This window comes from Bufo bufo, chromosome 3, assembly GCF_905171765.1.
Source record: "Bufo bufo chromosome 3, aBufBuf1.1, whole genome shotgun sequence".
NCBI lineage: Eukaryota > Metazoa > Chordata > Amphibia > Anura > Bufonidae > Bufo > Bufo bufo.
The window spans coordinates 1,841,674-1,859,186 of record NC_053391.1 but is presented as its reverse complement, the minus strand read 5'-3'; the positions used below and the strand labels follow the sequence as shown (position 1 = coordinate 1,859,186).

Sequence of the window (17,513 nt, the reverse complement as noted above, 5' to 3'; positions counted from 1 at the left end):
CCATTATGTTTGGTAATTGTATCACAGGCAGAGCCCATTGTGTTTTGGTAATTGTATTTTGTTGATTGCGTCAAAAACAATGCCAGTGTGTTTGTTAATTGCGTCACAGACAATGCCAGTGTGTTTGTTGAATAGGGTTAGTTTTGTGTTTAAACAGTACAGGATTGGCTGCTATGTCATGTCCTCAGTATGTCATGTGTATATAAGTCAATGCTGTGTGTTCAATAAAGAGTTCCTGCTTTACATTCAACATAGAGCCTCGTCTCATGCGTGTGGGGATTGCTATACGGCTCTTGTAAGAGCTGTTTCTGGTTCCTGTGGTGGTATCGGTGTCGAGTGGAGTGCTTGGAGTCCTCGGGAGGCACTGGGAGCATCCATCAACGGAGGTACCCGGTCGGGGTGCCAGGAGATCCTTTACATGGAGAAGTCACTATTACAGGGGTATTCACTAGTAATGGAGGAGTCACTATTACAGGGGTATTCACTAGTAATAGTGGAGTCACTATTACAGGGGTATTCACTAGTAATGGAGGAGTCACTATTACAGGGGTATTCACTAGTAATAGCGGAGTCACTATTACAGGGGTATTCACTAGTAATGGAGGAGTCACTATTACAGGGGTATTCACTAATAATGGAGGAGTCACTTACAGGGGTATTCGCTAGTAATGGAGGAGTCACTATTACAGGGGTATTCACTAGTAATAAATGAGTTACTATTACAGGGGTATTCACTAATAATGGAGGAGTCACTATAAGAGGGGTATTCACTAATAATGGAGGAGTCACTATTACAGGGATATTCACTAGTAATTGTGGAGTCACTAATACAGGGATATTCACAAAAAATGGAAGAGTCACTATTACAGGAATATTTACTAGTAATGAATGAGTCAGTAATACAGGGGTATTCACTAGTAATGAATGAGTCACTAATACAGGGGTATGCGCTAGTAATGGAGGAGTCACTATTACAGAGATATTTACTAATAATGGAGGAGTCACTATTACAGGGGTATTCACTAGTGATAGAGGAGTCACTATTACAGGGGTATGCACTAGTGATGGAGGAGTTACTATTACAGGAGTGTTCACTAGTGTTGGAGGAGTCACTATTACAGGGGTATTCACTAGTAATGGAGGAGTCACTATTACAGGGGTATTGACTAGTGATGGAGGAGTCACTATTACAGGGGTATGCACTAGTGATGGAGGAATCACTATTACAGTGGTATTGATTAGAGATGGAGGAGTTACTATTATAGGGGTATTTACTAGTGATGGAGGAGTCACTATTACAGGGGTATTCACTAGTGATGGAGGAGTCACTATTACAGGGGTATTCACTAGTAATGGAGGAGTCACTATTACAGGGGTATTGACTAGTGATGGAGGAGTCACTATTATAGGGCTATGCACTATTGATGGAGGAGTCACTAAACTCACTATTACAAGGGTATGCAATAGTGATGGAGGAGTCACTATTACAGGGGTATACATTAGTGATTGAGGAGTCACTATTACAGGGGTATACACTAGTGATGGAGGAGTTACTATTATGGGGTATTTACTAGTGATGGAGGAGTCACTATTACAGGGGTATTGATTAGTGATGGAGAAGTTACTATTATAGGGGTATTTACTAGTGATGGAGGATTTACTATTTTAGGGGTATTGACTAGTGATCGAGGAGTCACTATTACAGGGGTATTGATTAGTGATGGAGGAGTTACTATTACAGGGGTATTCACTAGTAATGGAGGAGTCACTATACAGGGGTATTCACTAGTAATGGAGGAATTACTATTACAGGGGTATTGACTAGTGATGGAGGAGTCACTATTACAGGGGTATACACTAGTGATGGAAGAGTCACTATTACAGGGGTATTGACTAGTGATGGAGGAGTCACTATTATGGGGGTATTTACTAGTGATGGAGGAGTTACTATTACAGGGGTATTCACTGGTAATGGATGAGTCACTATACAGGGGTATTCACTAGTAATGGAGGAATTACTTTTATAGGGGTATTGACTGGTGATGGAGGAGTCACTATTATAGGGGTATGCACTAGTGATGGAGGAGTCACTATTACAGGGGTATTGACTAGTGATGGAGGAGTCACTATTGCAAGGGTATACACTAGTGATGGAGGAGTCACTATTACAGGGGTATACACTAGTGATGGAGGAGTCACTATTACAGGGGTATACACTAGTGATGGAGGAGTCACTATTACAGGGGTATACACTAGTGATGGAGGAGTCACTAGTACAGGGGTATTGACTGGTGATGGAGGAGTCACTATTACAGGGGTATTGACTAGTGATGGAGGAGTCACTAATATAGGGCTATGCACTATTGATGGAGGAGTCACTAAACTCACTATTACAAGGGTATGCAATAGTGATGGAGGAGTCACTATTACAGGGGTATACACTAGTGATGGAGGAGTCACTATTACAGGGGTATACACTAGTAATGGAGGAATTACTTTTATAGGGGTATTGACTAGTGATGGAGGAGTCACTATTACAGGGGTATTGACTAGTGATGGAGGAGTCACTATTACAGGGGTATTGACTAGTGATGGAGGAGTCACTATTACAGGGGTATACACTAGTGATGGAGGAGTCACTATTACAGGGGTATACACTAGTGATGGAGCAGTCACTATTACAGGGGCATACACTAGTAATGGAGGAGTCACTATTACAGGGGCATTCACTAGTGATGGAGGAGTCACTATTACAAGGGTATTGACTAGTGATGGAGGAGTCACTATTACAGGGGTATACACTAGTAATGGAGGAGTCACTATTATAGGGGCATTCACTAGTGATGGAGGAGTCACTATTACAAGGGTATACACTAGTGATGGAGGAGTCACTATTACAGGGGTATACACTAGTGATGGAGGAGTCACTATTACAGGGGTATACACTAGTGATGGAGGAGTCACTATTACAGGGGTATTGACTAGTGATGGAGGAGTCACTATACAGGGGTATTGACTAGTGATGGAGGAGTCACTATACAGGGGTATACACTAGTGATGGAGGAGTCACTATTACAGGGGTATACACTAGTGATGGAGCAGTCACTATTACAGGGGCATACACTAGTAATGGAGGAGTCACTATTACAGGGGTATACACTAGTGATGGAGGAGTCACTATTACAGGGGTATACACTAGTGATGGGGGAGTCACTATTACAGGGGTATTGACTAGTGATGGAGGAGTCACTATACAGGGGTATTGACTAGTGATGGAGGAGTCACTATACAGGGGTATACACTAGTGATGGAGGAGTCACTATTACAGGGGTATACACTAGTGATGGAGGAGTCACTATTACAGGGGTATACACTAGTGATGGAGGAGTCACTATTACAGGGGTATACACTAGTGATGGAGGAGTCACTATTACAGGGATATACACTAGTGATGGAGCAGTCACTATTACAGGGGCATACACTAGTAATGGAGGAGTCACTATTACAGGGGTATACACTAGTAATGGAGGAGTCACTATTACAGGGGTGTTCACTAGTGATGGAGGAGTCACTATTACAGGGGTATTCACTAGTGATGGAGGAGTCACTATTACAGGGATATACACTAGTGATGGAGCAGTCACTATTACAGGGGCATACACTAGTAATGGAGGAGTCACTATTACAGGGGTATACACTAGTAATGGAGGAGTCACTATTACAGGGGTGTTCACTAGTGATGGAGGAGTCACTATAACAGGGGTATTCACTAGTGATGGAGGAGTCACTATTACAGGGATATACACTAGTGATGGAGCAGTCACTATTACAGGGGTATTCACTAGTGATGGAGGAGTCACTATTACAGGGATATACACTAGTAATGGAGGAGTCACTATTACAGGGGCATACACTAGTAATGGAGGAGTCACTATTACAGGGGTGTTCACTAGTGATGGAGGAGTCACTATTACAGGGGTATTCACTAGTGATGGAGGAGTCACTATTACAGGGATATACACTAGTGATGGAGCAGTCACTATTACAGGGGTATTCACTAGTGATGGAGGAGTCACTATTACAGGGATATACACTAGTAATGGAGGAGTCACTATTACAGGGGCATACACTAGTAATGGAGGAGTCACTATTACAGGGGCATACACTAGTGATGAAGGAGTCACTATTACAGGGGTGTTCACTAGTGATGGAGGAGTCACTATTACAGGGGTATTCACTAGTGATGGAGGAGTCACTATTACAGGGGTATACACTAGTGATGGAGGAGTCACTATTACAGGGGTATACACTAGTGATGGAGGAGTCACTATTACAGGGGTATTCACTAGTGATGGAGGAGTCACTATTACAGGGGTATTCACTAGTGATGGAGGAGTCACTATTACAGGGGCATACACTAGTGATGGAGGAGTCACTATTACAGGGGTATACACTAGTGATGGAGGAGTTACTATTACAGGGGTATACACTAGTGATGGAGGAGTCACTATTACAGGGATATACACTAGTGATGGAGCAGTCACTATTACAGGGGCATACACTAGTGATGGAGGAGTCACTATTACAGGGATATACACTAGTGATGGAGCAGTCACTATTACAGGGGCATACACTAGTAATGGAGGAGTCACTATTACAGGGGTATACACTAGTAATGGAGGAGTCACTATTACAGGGGTGTTCACTAGTGATGGAGGAGTCACTATTACAGGGGTATTCACTAGTGATGGAGGAGTCACTATTACAGGGATATACACTAGTGATGGAGCAGTCACTATTACAGGGGTATTCACTAGTGATGGAGGAGTCACTATTACAGGGATATACACTAGTAATGGAGGAGTCACTATTACAGGGGCATACACTAGTAATGGAGGAGTCACTATTACAGGGGCATACACTAGTGATGGAGGAGTCACTATTACAGGGATATACACTAGTGATGGAGCAGTCACTATTACAGGGGCATACACTAGTGATGGAGGAGTCACTATTACAGGGATATACACTAGTGATGGAGCAGTCACTATTACAGGGGCATACACTAGTAATGGAGGAGTCACTATTACAGGGGTATACACTAGTAATGGAGGAGTCACTATTACAGGGGTGTTCACTAGTGATGGAGGAGTCACTATTACAGGGATATACACTAGTAATGGAGGAGTCACTATTACAGGGGTATACACTAGTGATGGAGCAGTCACTATTACAGGGGCATACACTAGTAATGGAGGAGTCACTATTACAGGGGTATACACTAGTAATGGAGGAGTCACTATTACAGGGGTGTTCACTAGTGATGGAGGAGTCACTATTACAGGGGTATTCACTAGTGATGGAGGAGTCACTATTACAGGGGTATACACTAGTGATGGAGGAGTCACTATTACAGGGGTATACACTAGTGATGGAGGAGTCACTATTACAGGGGTATACACTAGTGATGGAGGAGTCACTATTACAGGGGTATACAATAGTGATGGAGGAGTCACTATTACAGGGGCATTCACTAGTGATGGAGGAGTCACTATTACAGGGGCATTCACTAGTGATGGAGGAGTCACTATTACAGGGGTATTGACTAGTGATGGAGGAGTCACTATTACAGGGGTGTTCACTAGTGATGGAGGAGTCACTATTACAGGGGTGTTCACTAGTGATGGAGCAGTCACTATTACAGGGGCATACACTAGTAATGGAGGAGTCACTATTACAGGGGTATACACTAGTAATGGAGGAGTCACTATTACAGGGGTGTTCACTAGTGATGGAGGAGTCACTATTACAGGGATATACACTAGTAATGGAGGAGTCACTATTACAGGGGTATACACTAGTGATGGAGCAGTCACTATTACAGGGGCATACACTAGTAATGGAGGAGTCACTATTACAGGGGTATACACTAGTGATGGAGGAGTCACTATTACAGGGGTGTTCACTAGTGATGGAGGAGTCACTATTACAGGGGTATTCACTAGTGATGGAGGAGTCACTATTACAGGGGTATTCACTAGTGATGGAGGAGTCACTATTACAGGGATATACACTAGTAATGGAGGAGTCACTATTACAGGGGTATACACTAGTAATGGAGGAGTCACTATTACAGGGGCATACACTAGTGATGGAGGAGTCACTATTACAGGGGCATACACTAGTAATGGAGGAGTCACTATTACAGGGGCATACACTAGTAATGGAGGAGTCACTATTACAGGGGTATACACTAGTAATGGAGGAGTCACTATTACAGGGGCATACACTAGTAATGGAGGAGTCACTATTACAGGGGTATACACTAGTGATGGAGGAGTCACTATTACAGGGGCATACACTAGTAATGGAGGAGTCACTATTACAGGGGCATACACTAGTAATGGAGGAGTCACTATTACAGGGGCATACACTAGTAATGGAGGAGTCACTATTACAGGGGTATACACTAGTAATGGAGGAGTCACTATTACAGGGGTATACACTAGTGATGGAGGAGTCACTATTACAGGGGTGTGTTCACTAGTGATGGAGGAGTCACTATTACAGGGGTATACACTAGTGATGGAGGAGTCACTATTACAGGGGTATACACTAGTGATGGAGGAGTCACTATTACAGGGGTATACACTAGTGATGGAGGAGTCATTATTACAGGGGCATTCACTAGTGATGGAGGAGTCACTATTACAGGGGCATACACTAGTGATGGAGGAGTCACTATTACAGGGGTATACACTAGTGATGGAGGAGTCACTATTACAGGGGTATACACTAGTGATGGAGGAGTCATTATTACAGGGGCATTCACTAGTGATGGAGGAGTCACTATTACAGGGGCATACACTAGTGATGGAGGAGTCACTATTACAGGGGCATACACTAGTGATGGAGCAGTCACTATTACAGGGGCATACACTAGTGATGGAGGAGTCACTATTACAGGGGTATACACTAGTGATGGAGGAGTCACTATTACAGGGGTATTCACTAGTGATGGAGGAGTCACTATTAGAGTAATCAGTGGAGCCATGTGACTAATAAGCCCCGCCCCTGCCCGTCACATAAATGACGGCAGTGAAGCCTTGGATCCGCTCTCTTCCGCTGCGCTAGATGGCGCTGTCATCACGCTTTCGCCTGAGCTCACAGGTCAAGACTCGCTGCACGGGGGGTAGCGGGATGCGCATGCTCAGTAACATGGCGCGGTGACAGCTCTCAGCCCCGCCCCCTAGAGCGCCTTATATGTCCATTACTGACGTGTTGGAGTTATGGTCATGTGACTTGTGTCAGGGTTTCAGACGACGCCAAGATGGCTGCGCCCAGTGCAGTGTGACCTGCGGCCGAGCGTGGATGGTGAGGGGTGTGATAACCGTCTGTGCGATATACGGGGGTCTATAGAATGTACCAGGATTACACTACAGGGGGGGGGTCTATAGAGAATGTACCAGGATTACACTACAGGGGGGGTCTATAGAGAATGTACCGGGATTACACTACAGGGGGGGGTCTATAGAGAATGTACCGGGATTACCCTACAGGGGGGTCTATAGAGAATGTACCGGGATTACACTACAGGGGGGGGGTCTATAGAGAATGTACCAGGATTACACTACAGGGGGGGGGGTCTATAGAATGTACCGGGATTACACTACAGGGGGGGGTCTATAGAGAATGTACCAGGATTACACTACAGGGGGGGTCTATAGAGAATGTACCAGGATTACACTACAGGGGGGGTCTATAGAGAATGTACCAGGATTACACTACAGGGGGGGGTCTATAGAGAATGTACCGGGATTACACTACAGGGGGGTCTATAGAGAATGTACCGGGATTACACTACAGGGGGGGGGGGGGGGGGTCTATATAGAATGTACCAGGATTACCCTACAGGGGGGGGGGGTCTATATAGAATGTACCGGGATTACCCTACAGGGGGGGGGGGGGGTTTATATAGAATGTACCGGGATTACACTACAGGGGGGGTCTATAGAGAATGTACCGGGATTGCACTACAGGGGGGGGGGGGGTCTATAGAGAATGTACCGGGATTACACTACAGGGGGGGGGTCTATATAGAATGTACCGGGATTACACTACAGGGGGGGGGGGTCCATAGAGAATGTACCGGGATTACACTACAGGGGGGGGGGGTCCATAGAGAATGTACCGGGATTACCCTACAGGAGGGGGGGGGTCCATAGAGAATGTACCGGGATTACACTACAGGGGGGGGGGGGGTCTATATAGAATGTACCAGGATTACACTACAGGGGGGTCTATATAGAATGTACCAGGATTACACTACAGGGGGGGTCTATAGAGAATGTACCGGGATTACACTACAGGAGGGGGGTCTATATAGAATGTACCAGGATTACACTACAGGGGGGGTCTATAGAGAATGTACCGGGATTACACTACAGGGGGGGTCTATATAGAATGTACCGGGATTACACTACAGGGGGGGGGGGGGCTATATAGAATGTACCGGGATTACACTACAGGGGGGGGGGGGTCTATATAGAATGTACCAGGATTACACTACAGGGGGGTCTATAGAGAATGTACCAGGATTACACTACAGGGGGGTCTATAGAGAATGTACCGGGATTACACTACAGGAGGGGGGTCTATAGAGAATGTACCGGGATTACACTACAGGGGGGGTCTATAGAGAATGTACCGGGATTACACTACAGGAGGGGGGTCTATAGAGAATGTACCGGGATTACCCTACAGGAGGGGGGTCTATAGAGAATGTACCGGGATTACCCTACAGGGGGGGTCTATAGAGAATGTACCAGGATTACACTACAGGGGGGTCTATAGAGAATGTACCGGGATTACACTACAGGGGGGGGTCTATAGAGAATGTACCGGGATTACACTACAGGGGGGTCTATAGAGAATGTACCGGGATTACACTACAGGGGGGTCTATAGAGAATGTACCGGGATTACACTACAGGAGGGGGGTCTATAGAGAATGTACCGGGATTACCCTACAGGGGGGGTCTATAGAGAATGTACCAGGATTACACTACAGGGGGGTCTATAGAGAATGTACCAGGATTACACTACAGGGGGGGGGGGGGGGGGAGTCTATAGAATGTACCGGGATTACGCAGCCCCCTTTGTAGAATATTCGCGGTGATGTAGCGTTATTTTGTACTAGGACATTATTATATCTTTGGTTTTCTTTTAGGCTCTTTTGCTCTGACCTATGGCAGATGCTGCCCCTTCAGGGGCCCGGGGCCCCTCGTCCTTTGTTCCTCATGGAGTAGGGGACACACCAGAGAGCGGCTGGGACCGCGTCTGTGAGATCTTTCAACGCAAGTGAGTGACCGGAGAATATTGCGGCGGTTGTCAGGACGCTGTGGGCGGAGCTCTGCCGGACAAACTTGTGTGAGGTCTCCCCTGAGAGCAGATGTGAGAGCGCCCCCTGCAGTCTGTCAGCAGACAGCCCCTTGGAACTTCCCCCTCCTCCTCCTCTGTTACCCCAGTCTTCACTAACTGCCCCCTCATCCTCCTCTGTTACCCCAGTCTTCACTAACTGCCCCCTCATCCTCCTCTGCTACCCCAGTCTTCACTAACTGCCCCCCTCCTCCTCTCTTACCCCAGTCTTCAGTAACTGCCCCCTCCTCCTCTCTTACCCCAGTCTTCACTAACTGCCCCCTCCTCCTCTGTTACCCCAGTCTTCACTAACTGCCCCCTCCTCCTCCTCTCTTACCCCAGTCTTCACTAACTGCCCTCCTCATCCTCCTCTCTTACCCCAGTCTTCACTAACTGCCCTCCTCATCCTCCTCTCTTACCCCAGTCTTCACTAACTGCACCCTCATCCTCCTCTCTTACCCCAATCTTCAGTAACTGCCCCATCTCCTCTCTTACCCCAGTGTTCAGTAACTGCCCCCTCCTCCTCTTACCCCAGTCTTCAGTAACTGACCCCCTCCTCCTCCTCCTCTTACCCCAGTCTTCACTAACTGCCCCCTCATCCTCCTCTTTTACCCCAATCTTCAGTAACTGCCCCTCCTCCTCTCTTACCCCAGTCTTCAGTAACTGCCCCCTCCTTCTCTTACCCCAGTCTTCAGTAACTGACTTCCTCCTCCTCCTCCTCCTCTTACCCCAGTCTTCAGTAACTGCCCCCCTCTCCTCCTCCTCCTCTTACCCCAGTCTTCAGTAACTGACCCCCTCCTCCTCCTCTTACCCCAGTCTTCACTAACTGCCCCCTCTCCTCCTCCCTTACCCAGTCTTCAGTATCTGCTCCTGTTGCCCCGACCTCAGTATCTGCCCCTGTGCTCTTGTACTTGCAGTGAGCGCGGTGAGAGCTCCCAGGAGGCGGAGCTCATTGTGAAGAGCGCGTTGACCGGGGCGTTGATTGGCTTGGTCTATGGCGGTGTACCCGCGGCCCGCTTCAGCCGGGAGCAGTATATAAAGCACAGCCAAGCTGAGGTTTTCCGCCACCGGATAGAGGCTGTGGTGAGGACGATGGGGTCACATGACAGGGCGTGGCTTGTATTTGGGCTTAGATCCCACCCCCTCCGCACATTACCGCCTTTCTGTGTCTCTGCAGAGGTCTGTCCATAATGCCGCCCTCCGGGGATTTCTTCGGTACGGATTCCGCTGGGGATGGAGGGTCGCAGCTTTTGTCAGCATTTTTAAGTAAGTTTTGCCCCTTGGTTCTGATACGTGTCCTGTCCCCCAGACTTCTTCCTGACATGTCCCGTCTCTTCACGTTGCCTCCAACGTTTACTTCTTCGTAACCCACAAAGTTTTGCCTCCTTCAGCTGTGTCAGCACTGGCCTCTCCGCGTATCGGGACAAGGTTGTGGTCAGCAACTTTGCTGCAGCTGGAGGTGAGTAGATGTGAAACGGATGGCCGAGTCTTCATGGGGGGTGGTCTGTGTGGGTAGGACGGGTTGAGTCTTCATGGATGATGGGGAGGCTGGTCTGTGTGGATGGGACGGGTTGAGTCTTCATGGATGATGGGGAGGCTGGTCTGTGTGGGTGGGACGGGTTGAGTCTTCATGAATGAGATAGGGAGGGTGGTCTGTGTGGGTGGGACGGGTTGAGTCTTCATGGATGATGGGGAGGGTGGTCTGTGTGGGTGGGATGGGTTGAGTCTTCATGGATGATGGGGAGGCTGGTCTGTGTGGGTGGGACGGGTTGAGTCTTCATGGATGACGGGGAGGGTGGTCTGTGTGGGTGGGACGGGTTGAGTCTTCATAGATGATTAGGAGGGTGGTCTGTGTGGGTGGGACGGGTTGAGTCTTCATGGATGACGGGGAGGGTGGTCTGTGTGGGTGGGACGGGTTGAGTCTTCATGGATGATGGGGAGGGTGGTCTGTGTGGGTGGGACGGGTTGAGTCTTCATGGATGATGGGGAGGGTGGTCTGTGTGGGTGGGATGGGTTGAGTCTTCATGGATGATGGGGAGGCTGGTCTGTGTGGGTGGGATGGGTTGAGTCTTCATGGATGATGGGGAGAGTGGTCTGTGTGGGTGGGACGGGTTGAGTCTTCATGGATGATGGGGAGGCTGGTCTGTGTGGGTGGGACCGGTTGAGTCTTCATGGATGATGGGGAGGGTGGTCTGTAGGCTTTATTTGGGTGTGTACGTGCTCGCGGGTTGGGTTGATGTTTCACGCTGTACTTGTTTTTCCTTGGCTGCGGTGCGTTGAGGCTGGACTGGACCTTTTATACTCTTTCCATGGTCATACTTCGGGCTTGTGCACAGAAACATTTTTTTTGTCTGTTCCGTTTTGTTTGCGGCCTGTATGCGGAACTATTCATTTGAATGGGGCTGCAAAAAACGGAAATGACTGTGTGCATTCCGTGTCTGTAGGTCCGCACGTCCGTTCCACAAAAAAATAGAACATGTCTTATAGTCCGTTTTGAAGACAAGGATAGGCACTGTTACTATGGCAGCGCCCCTGGAGAGACCGCCTCCACCTCCTCAGGACAGGAAACGGGAACCAGGACCATCCCCCTCTACCTCCAGCTCTGTTTCCTGTCCTAAGGGGCAGGTGGGAATCGGATCCGCTGGAATAAGACTAAGATGGAGCTGCGGGGCCCCGGCTATGTCTTAGTGTGAGGCGGCAGCTCGCTGCCATGCTGAGTGGAGTAGGTTGGCAGCTGTTCCTCCATTCTGGCTTGGTTTGCTGTGAGATATGGATCAGCAAGTTAATGGCGGAGGAGGCTCCGTCTCTGATGGGCAGCATTAGGGCTCCTTCACACGACCGTTGGTGTCCTGTGCCTGTGCGGTGAACCGCAAATTGCGGTCCGCAATGCACGGGCACCTTCCGTGGGGCAGGCGCATGGGGATCGCAGACCCATTCACTTGAATGGGTCCACGATCCCTCTGTTCCGCAAAAAGATAGAGCATGTTCTATCTTTTTGCGGTGCGGAGGCACAGAACGGAACCCCAGAATGCGCTCCATAGTGCTTGCGTAGTGTTCCGTTCCGCATCTCCAGATTTGCGGACCCTTCGAAATGAATGGGTCCGCATCCGTGATGCGGAATGACAACGGAGTGGTGCCTGTGTATTGTGGATTTCCTCCGCAATACAGGAACGGGACACCAACGGTCGTGTGAACGAGCCCTTAAGCGGATGATCTGTGAAAAGGTCAGAGAGTGGGTTAGCGGTTTGACTAAAAGCCGCCCAGTACTTCTGCAGAGAAGAGGCCATGCATGACGGCCGCTATTCTGGGAGTAGAATGGGCCCAGGATCATTCAAGGCTCCTTCAGATTCTGCGGGATTGGGACAGATGTCTCCTCTCTCTGGACGCGGAGATCTCTCTATCACCCCAGACTCTGAGTTCCTTGGGGTGGTGGATGGTTCCTTGGATCAGGGAGTCGGCTCTCCCGTTGACCACGGATGCGAGCCCATCCGGTTGAGGAGCCCATGTGGGGTCAACTGGGACAGCAATTCTCTATCCCAGTCTCAATCAAGATGGCCTTAGTACAGAGTCTCCTGTGATGGTCTACTCGGACAACATGACAGCCGTGGCCTATATCAACCGGCAGGGAGGTACAAGGGCTCAGTGTCTCTCACTCATCAGATTTTCAGTCCAGCAGAAGCTTCTCTGTTATCTCTTTCTGCAGTACATGTAAGGGGTTCAGACAATGTGAACGCGGACGGAGAGAGTGGCCCCTGGATCAGCGTTGTGGGGCATTGTGCCACCAGGTCAAACAGGAAGGTAGAGGTCTCCGGGGGAGCATCCAAGAGCAGTGGACGCGTTGGCCCCATCATGGCAGCAGGGCCTTTATGCCTTTTCACCCTAAAGTTGTTAAGGGTTCTTAGGAAAATCGGACAGGAGGGCGCCACGGCCGAGACGGGTGTAGTTTTCCTGGCTCCGCAAGATGTCAATTGCGACCCTCTCCCCCGGGTGCTTCTCTCTCAGGAGAGGTGAGGAATCTGCCCCTGACTGCCTGGTTGTAGAGAGGGAGACTTTAAAGAAAAGGGGTCTCTCTGGGGATGTAGTTAACACTCTGTTGGCCAGTCAGAAGAAGGTCGTTTGGAGGGCTTTTTTTCAGATTCGCCAAAAAACCTGTGACTGTGCTAGAAGTTCCTGACATCCCGCTCGTATTAGATTTCCTGCAAGAGGGATGGAAGAAAAAACTTGGGCCTCCCACTTTGAAGGTCCAAATTTCAGCTTTAAGCGGTTTGAGTTTAAGGCTACTTCCACACTCGCGTTTTGGGCGGATCCGTCATGGATCTGCAAAAAACGGATCTGTTACAATAATACAGGCATGTCTAAACTGCGGCCCTCCAGCTGTTGCAAAACTACAACTCCCAGCATGCCCTAATAGCTGGAGGCTGTCCAGGCAAGCTGGAGGGCCGCAGTTTGGACATGCCTGCAATAATACAACCGCATGCATCCGTCATGAACGGATCCGTTTGTATTATCTGTAATCTAGCCAAGACGGATGAGTTCATGACGGATACATGCGGTTGTATTATTGCAGGCATGTCCGAACTGCGGCCCTCCAGCTTGCCTGGATAGCTTACAGTTATTAGGGCATGCTGGGAGTTGTAGTTTTGCAACAGCTGGAGGGCCGCAGTTTGGACATGCCTGTAATAATACAACCGCATGCATCTGTCATGAACGGATCCGTTTGTATTATCTGTAACCTAGCCAAGACGGATCAGTCACTGAACTCCACTGAAAGTCAATGGGGGATGGATCCGTTTTCTATTGTGTCAGAGAAAACGGATCCGTCCCCGTTGACTTACATTGTGTGCCAGGACGGATCCATTTTCTATTGTGCCAGACTGTGTCAGAGAAAACGGATACGTCCTCGGTGACTTACATTGTGTGTCAGGATCCGTTTGGCTCAGTTTCATCAGACGGACACCAAAACGCTGCAGGCGGCCTCCAGAGCGGAACGGAGATGGATCAGAGGGAAACTGATGGATTCTGAGCGGATCCTTTTCCATTCAGAATGCATTAGGGCAAAACTGATCCGTTTTGGACGCTGAGCCCTGAACGGATCTCACAAACGGAAACCAAAACACCAGTGTGAACGTAGACTAAGTTAGCGGAACATTCTTAGGTTCAGAGGTTTGTGACAGCAGTGTCCAAGTCATATCCGGTCTGTAAAAATAGAGGTCCTCCCTGGGATTTAACTTTGGTCCTCTCTACTCTCACTTCAGACCCCTTCGAGCCTATTGATAAGATCCCCCCCAAAGGTGCTCTCCCTTAAAGGGGACCTGTCATCACCTTTATGCTGCCCACAGTAGAGACAGGTGAGTGGATTTCAGCCGTCTGTCATTTATAAGTTAAATGTAAGTGGTTGCCGAGAACCAACCTCACAATCATTGCAGACTGGGCCTGGAGAAGAGTCGCGGCCTCCTGAGAAGAGTCCTGGTTATTATAATCTCCTGCTCTCCCCGCCCACCTGCTGATGACTGACCGGCTCCTACCCAGTTTTCTCCCTTTCTCTCTAGGAGAGAACTGCCAATCATCAGCAGGTGGGAGAGCAGGAGGTTATAATAACCAGGACTCTTCTCAGGTAGATTTGACTCTTTTCCAGGCCTGGGCTGCAGTGGTTATGATGCTGGTTCTCAGCAACCACTGACTTTTAGCTGATGAGTGACACTCCGCTGAGATCAGCATTTCTGTCACTGTTTTATGCTGCCCTCAGTGAGGTTAGCATAACGTTGGTTCCCTTTAAACTTTCTTTCCTTTTGGCCATTACTTCGGCTAGAAGGGTTAGTGAGATCGCTGCTCTCTCGGTTGGCCCTCCCTACTTGGTAATCTTGGAAGATCGGGTGGTGATTTCTCCTGATCCTTCTTTTTTTACCGAAAGTCTCTTCACTTTTTCACCGCTCTCAGGAGATGGTGTTACCCTCCTTCTGTGCTTCCCCTAAAAATAAGAAGGAATCAGGATTCCATTGTTTAGATGTTAGGAGGTGTATTTTGCAATATCTACAGGTCACTCAGCCTTGGAGGTCCTCCTCGTCCTCCTCGTATTTCAGGGAGCTAAGAAAGGATCTGCAGCTTCTCCTTAGACTATTGCTAGGTGGATTAGTCATGCTATCTCCTTAGCCTACTCTTCTAAGGGAGTTGTTCCACCCTCCGGGTTCAGGACTCGCTCTACAAGATCAGTCTCCACTTCATGGTCAGAGAGCTTCAGCTTCTATAGAGCAGATCTGGAGGCATTGTAGGCTTCAGATACCTTCTAATGAAGGTCTTATCTTTGGCCGTAAGGTGCTTCCGGCTGTGGTCCGACCCTAGATAGGTTTTCTTGCCTATTCTCCAGGGGCGCTATCATAGGCGAAAGAGAAAAAAGATGACATCCTTTTTTTTTTTTTGAGGATCCATTGTAAGAGTGCCTATCCTTGTCTGCAAAACGGACTATAAGACATGTTCTATTTTTTTGCGGAACGGACGTGCGGACCTACGGACACGGAATGCACAGAGTCATTTACATTTTTTGCTGCCCCATTCAAATGAATAATATATATATTTTTATTTTTTTGTGGACCGCGAAATCCATACGGTCGTGTGTATGACCCCTGGCCCTGGCTTCTCTAGGTTGGTGATGAATGTGACCTCACTGAGGGCCCTCGTGGTGTGAGTTATGGCTGCTGACCTGAGGTGCACGTTGTAGGTCTTGATGTCCACAGTGAAACTCCTTCCTTCTATCTCACAGCGGTCACTGGTGGCTTATTCCGGCTGAACCTGGGGCTTCGGGGCCTGGTCGGGGGCTCTGTCATTGGAGCGTTACTCGGGTGAGTGGCAGTTTTGTGTCAGCTGCATATTGGTGGTTGTATACGTTGTTCTCACATCAGTCTTGGTCCTCAGGGTTCCTGCTGGAGCGTTGATCTCCGGTTTACAGAGTCTCGCGGGGGAGGATCTTCGTCAGCACAAGCGCCAGGAACGCCGGCATCTCAGTGAGCGTCAGCTGCAGGAATGGTGCGTATGTGAAGTGTAGACGCGTCTGCTCCTGAGGGGCGCTGTAACCTCTCCATGTGTACTCCCTCCTCAGGACCGAGCGGGTGGCATACACTGACGTCATTGTGCAGGAGATTCGAGAAGCCGGTGAAGAGTCCTCTGAGCAGGAGGTGGAGAAAATCAATGAGTTGTTACAACACACCAGAACTGCTGCCCCCGAGCAATGAGGCCATGATGGGCATTCACATCTACCCGCTTCCCGTGTGAGACAGATGCCACACTGCGCCCGTCTGCATGGCCCTCAGTGATTCTTACAGTGTGTGGATCCAAGAGGAGCAGGAGGCAGCAAATTAACAGGGGCTGGATCAGAACGTCTGACCCTACTGCCCTCTAGTACTCGGGGTCTTCTGTGTGAGAACTGCACCCAGGATCAAGACAGGACAGAGCTGGCAGAACTCTAGGACAATAAATGTCTTAAAATGTGCTATAGCGCCTCCTTGTGGTGTCATTGAGTGCTGCTTGTTACCTTTACTCCTTTTAGTTGTGTGCAGGCGGTTGTGCTGTCTGATCACTGACTGTTCTCACCAAATCTAGAGAGTCCTGAAGCCCCCACATTGACGTGTCTCCTCAGCTGCTTTGGACCTGACCTTTCTCATGTTGGGAGTCGGGGTGTTGGTGACTCTAGATGAGGTCGGGTCCTTCTTCTCATGTTGACATCCGGTCAGCAACTACAAGACTAATTCTTATAGCTGTGGACATAACAGAATGATGTGTCCCTCAAGGCTTTTCTGCACCAGGCCCTTCACATGGTGGGGTGATGGTGTCTTTGACCCACGTTGATGTTTTCCTGGTGGCCCCTCTTCTCATGGTGGAGTCATGGTATAATTGAGGTCATATGGACAGAGCACAGTGACGTGTTCCCAAGGGCTGCTCTGGACCCAGCCCTTCTTCTCATTGCACAGCCATGGTCTACTTGAGGTCAGACCCCTGTAGTTGAGTTTGGGTTGACCTGTAGAAGATACTGAGGGGACTTTTTCCCAGTTGTGTATTGATTGGACATAGATGCAGCTGGAGGAAGACTCCTATCATCCGCACTTA

At 48.7% G+C, this 17,513-nt stretch overlaps 1 protein-coding gene across 2 annotated transcripts; it reads left to right on the top strand.

The window, feature by feature from the left end:
• The first annotated feature begins 7,306 nt into the window (after window positions 1-7,306).
• Window positions 7,307-16,902, top strand: TIMMDC1 (translocase of inner mitochondrial membrane domain containing 1). 2 transcript variants are annotated; one of them, XM_040422759.1, is made up of 8 exons: window positions 7,307-7,374; window positions 9,229-9,359; window positions 10,334-10,499; window positions 10,594-10,682; window positions 10,808-10,875; window positions 16,174-16,252; window positions 16,326-16,436; window positions 16,510-16,902. In XM_040422759.1, exons 2-8 carry the CDS (start codon window positions 9,247-9,249, stop codon window positions 16,640-16,642), a joined length of 759 nt encoding a protein of 252 aa, XP_040278693.1. In that variant the 5' UTR covers window positions 7,307-7,374; window positions 9,229-9,246; the 3' UTR covers window positions 16,643-16,902. The 2 variants fall into 2 exon arrangements, with proteins under 2 accessions (XP_040278693.1, XP_040278694.1); XM_040422760.1 differs by having other exon boundaries at window positions 7,308-7,364; window positions 9,227-9,359.
• The last annotated feature ends 611 nt before the right edge of the window (window positions 16,903-17,513 follow it).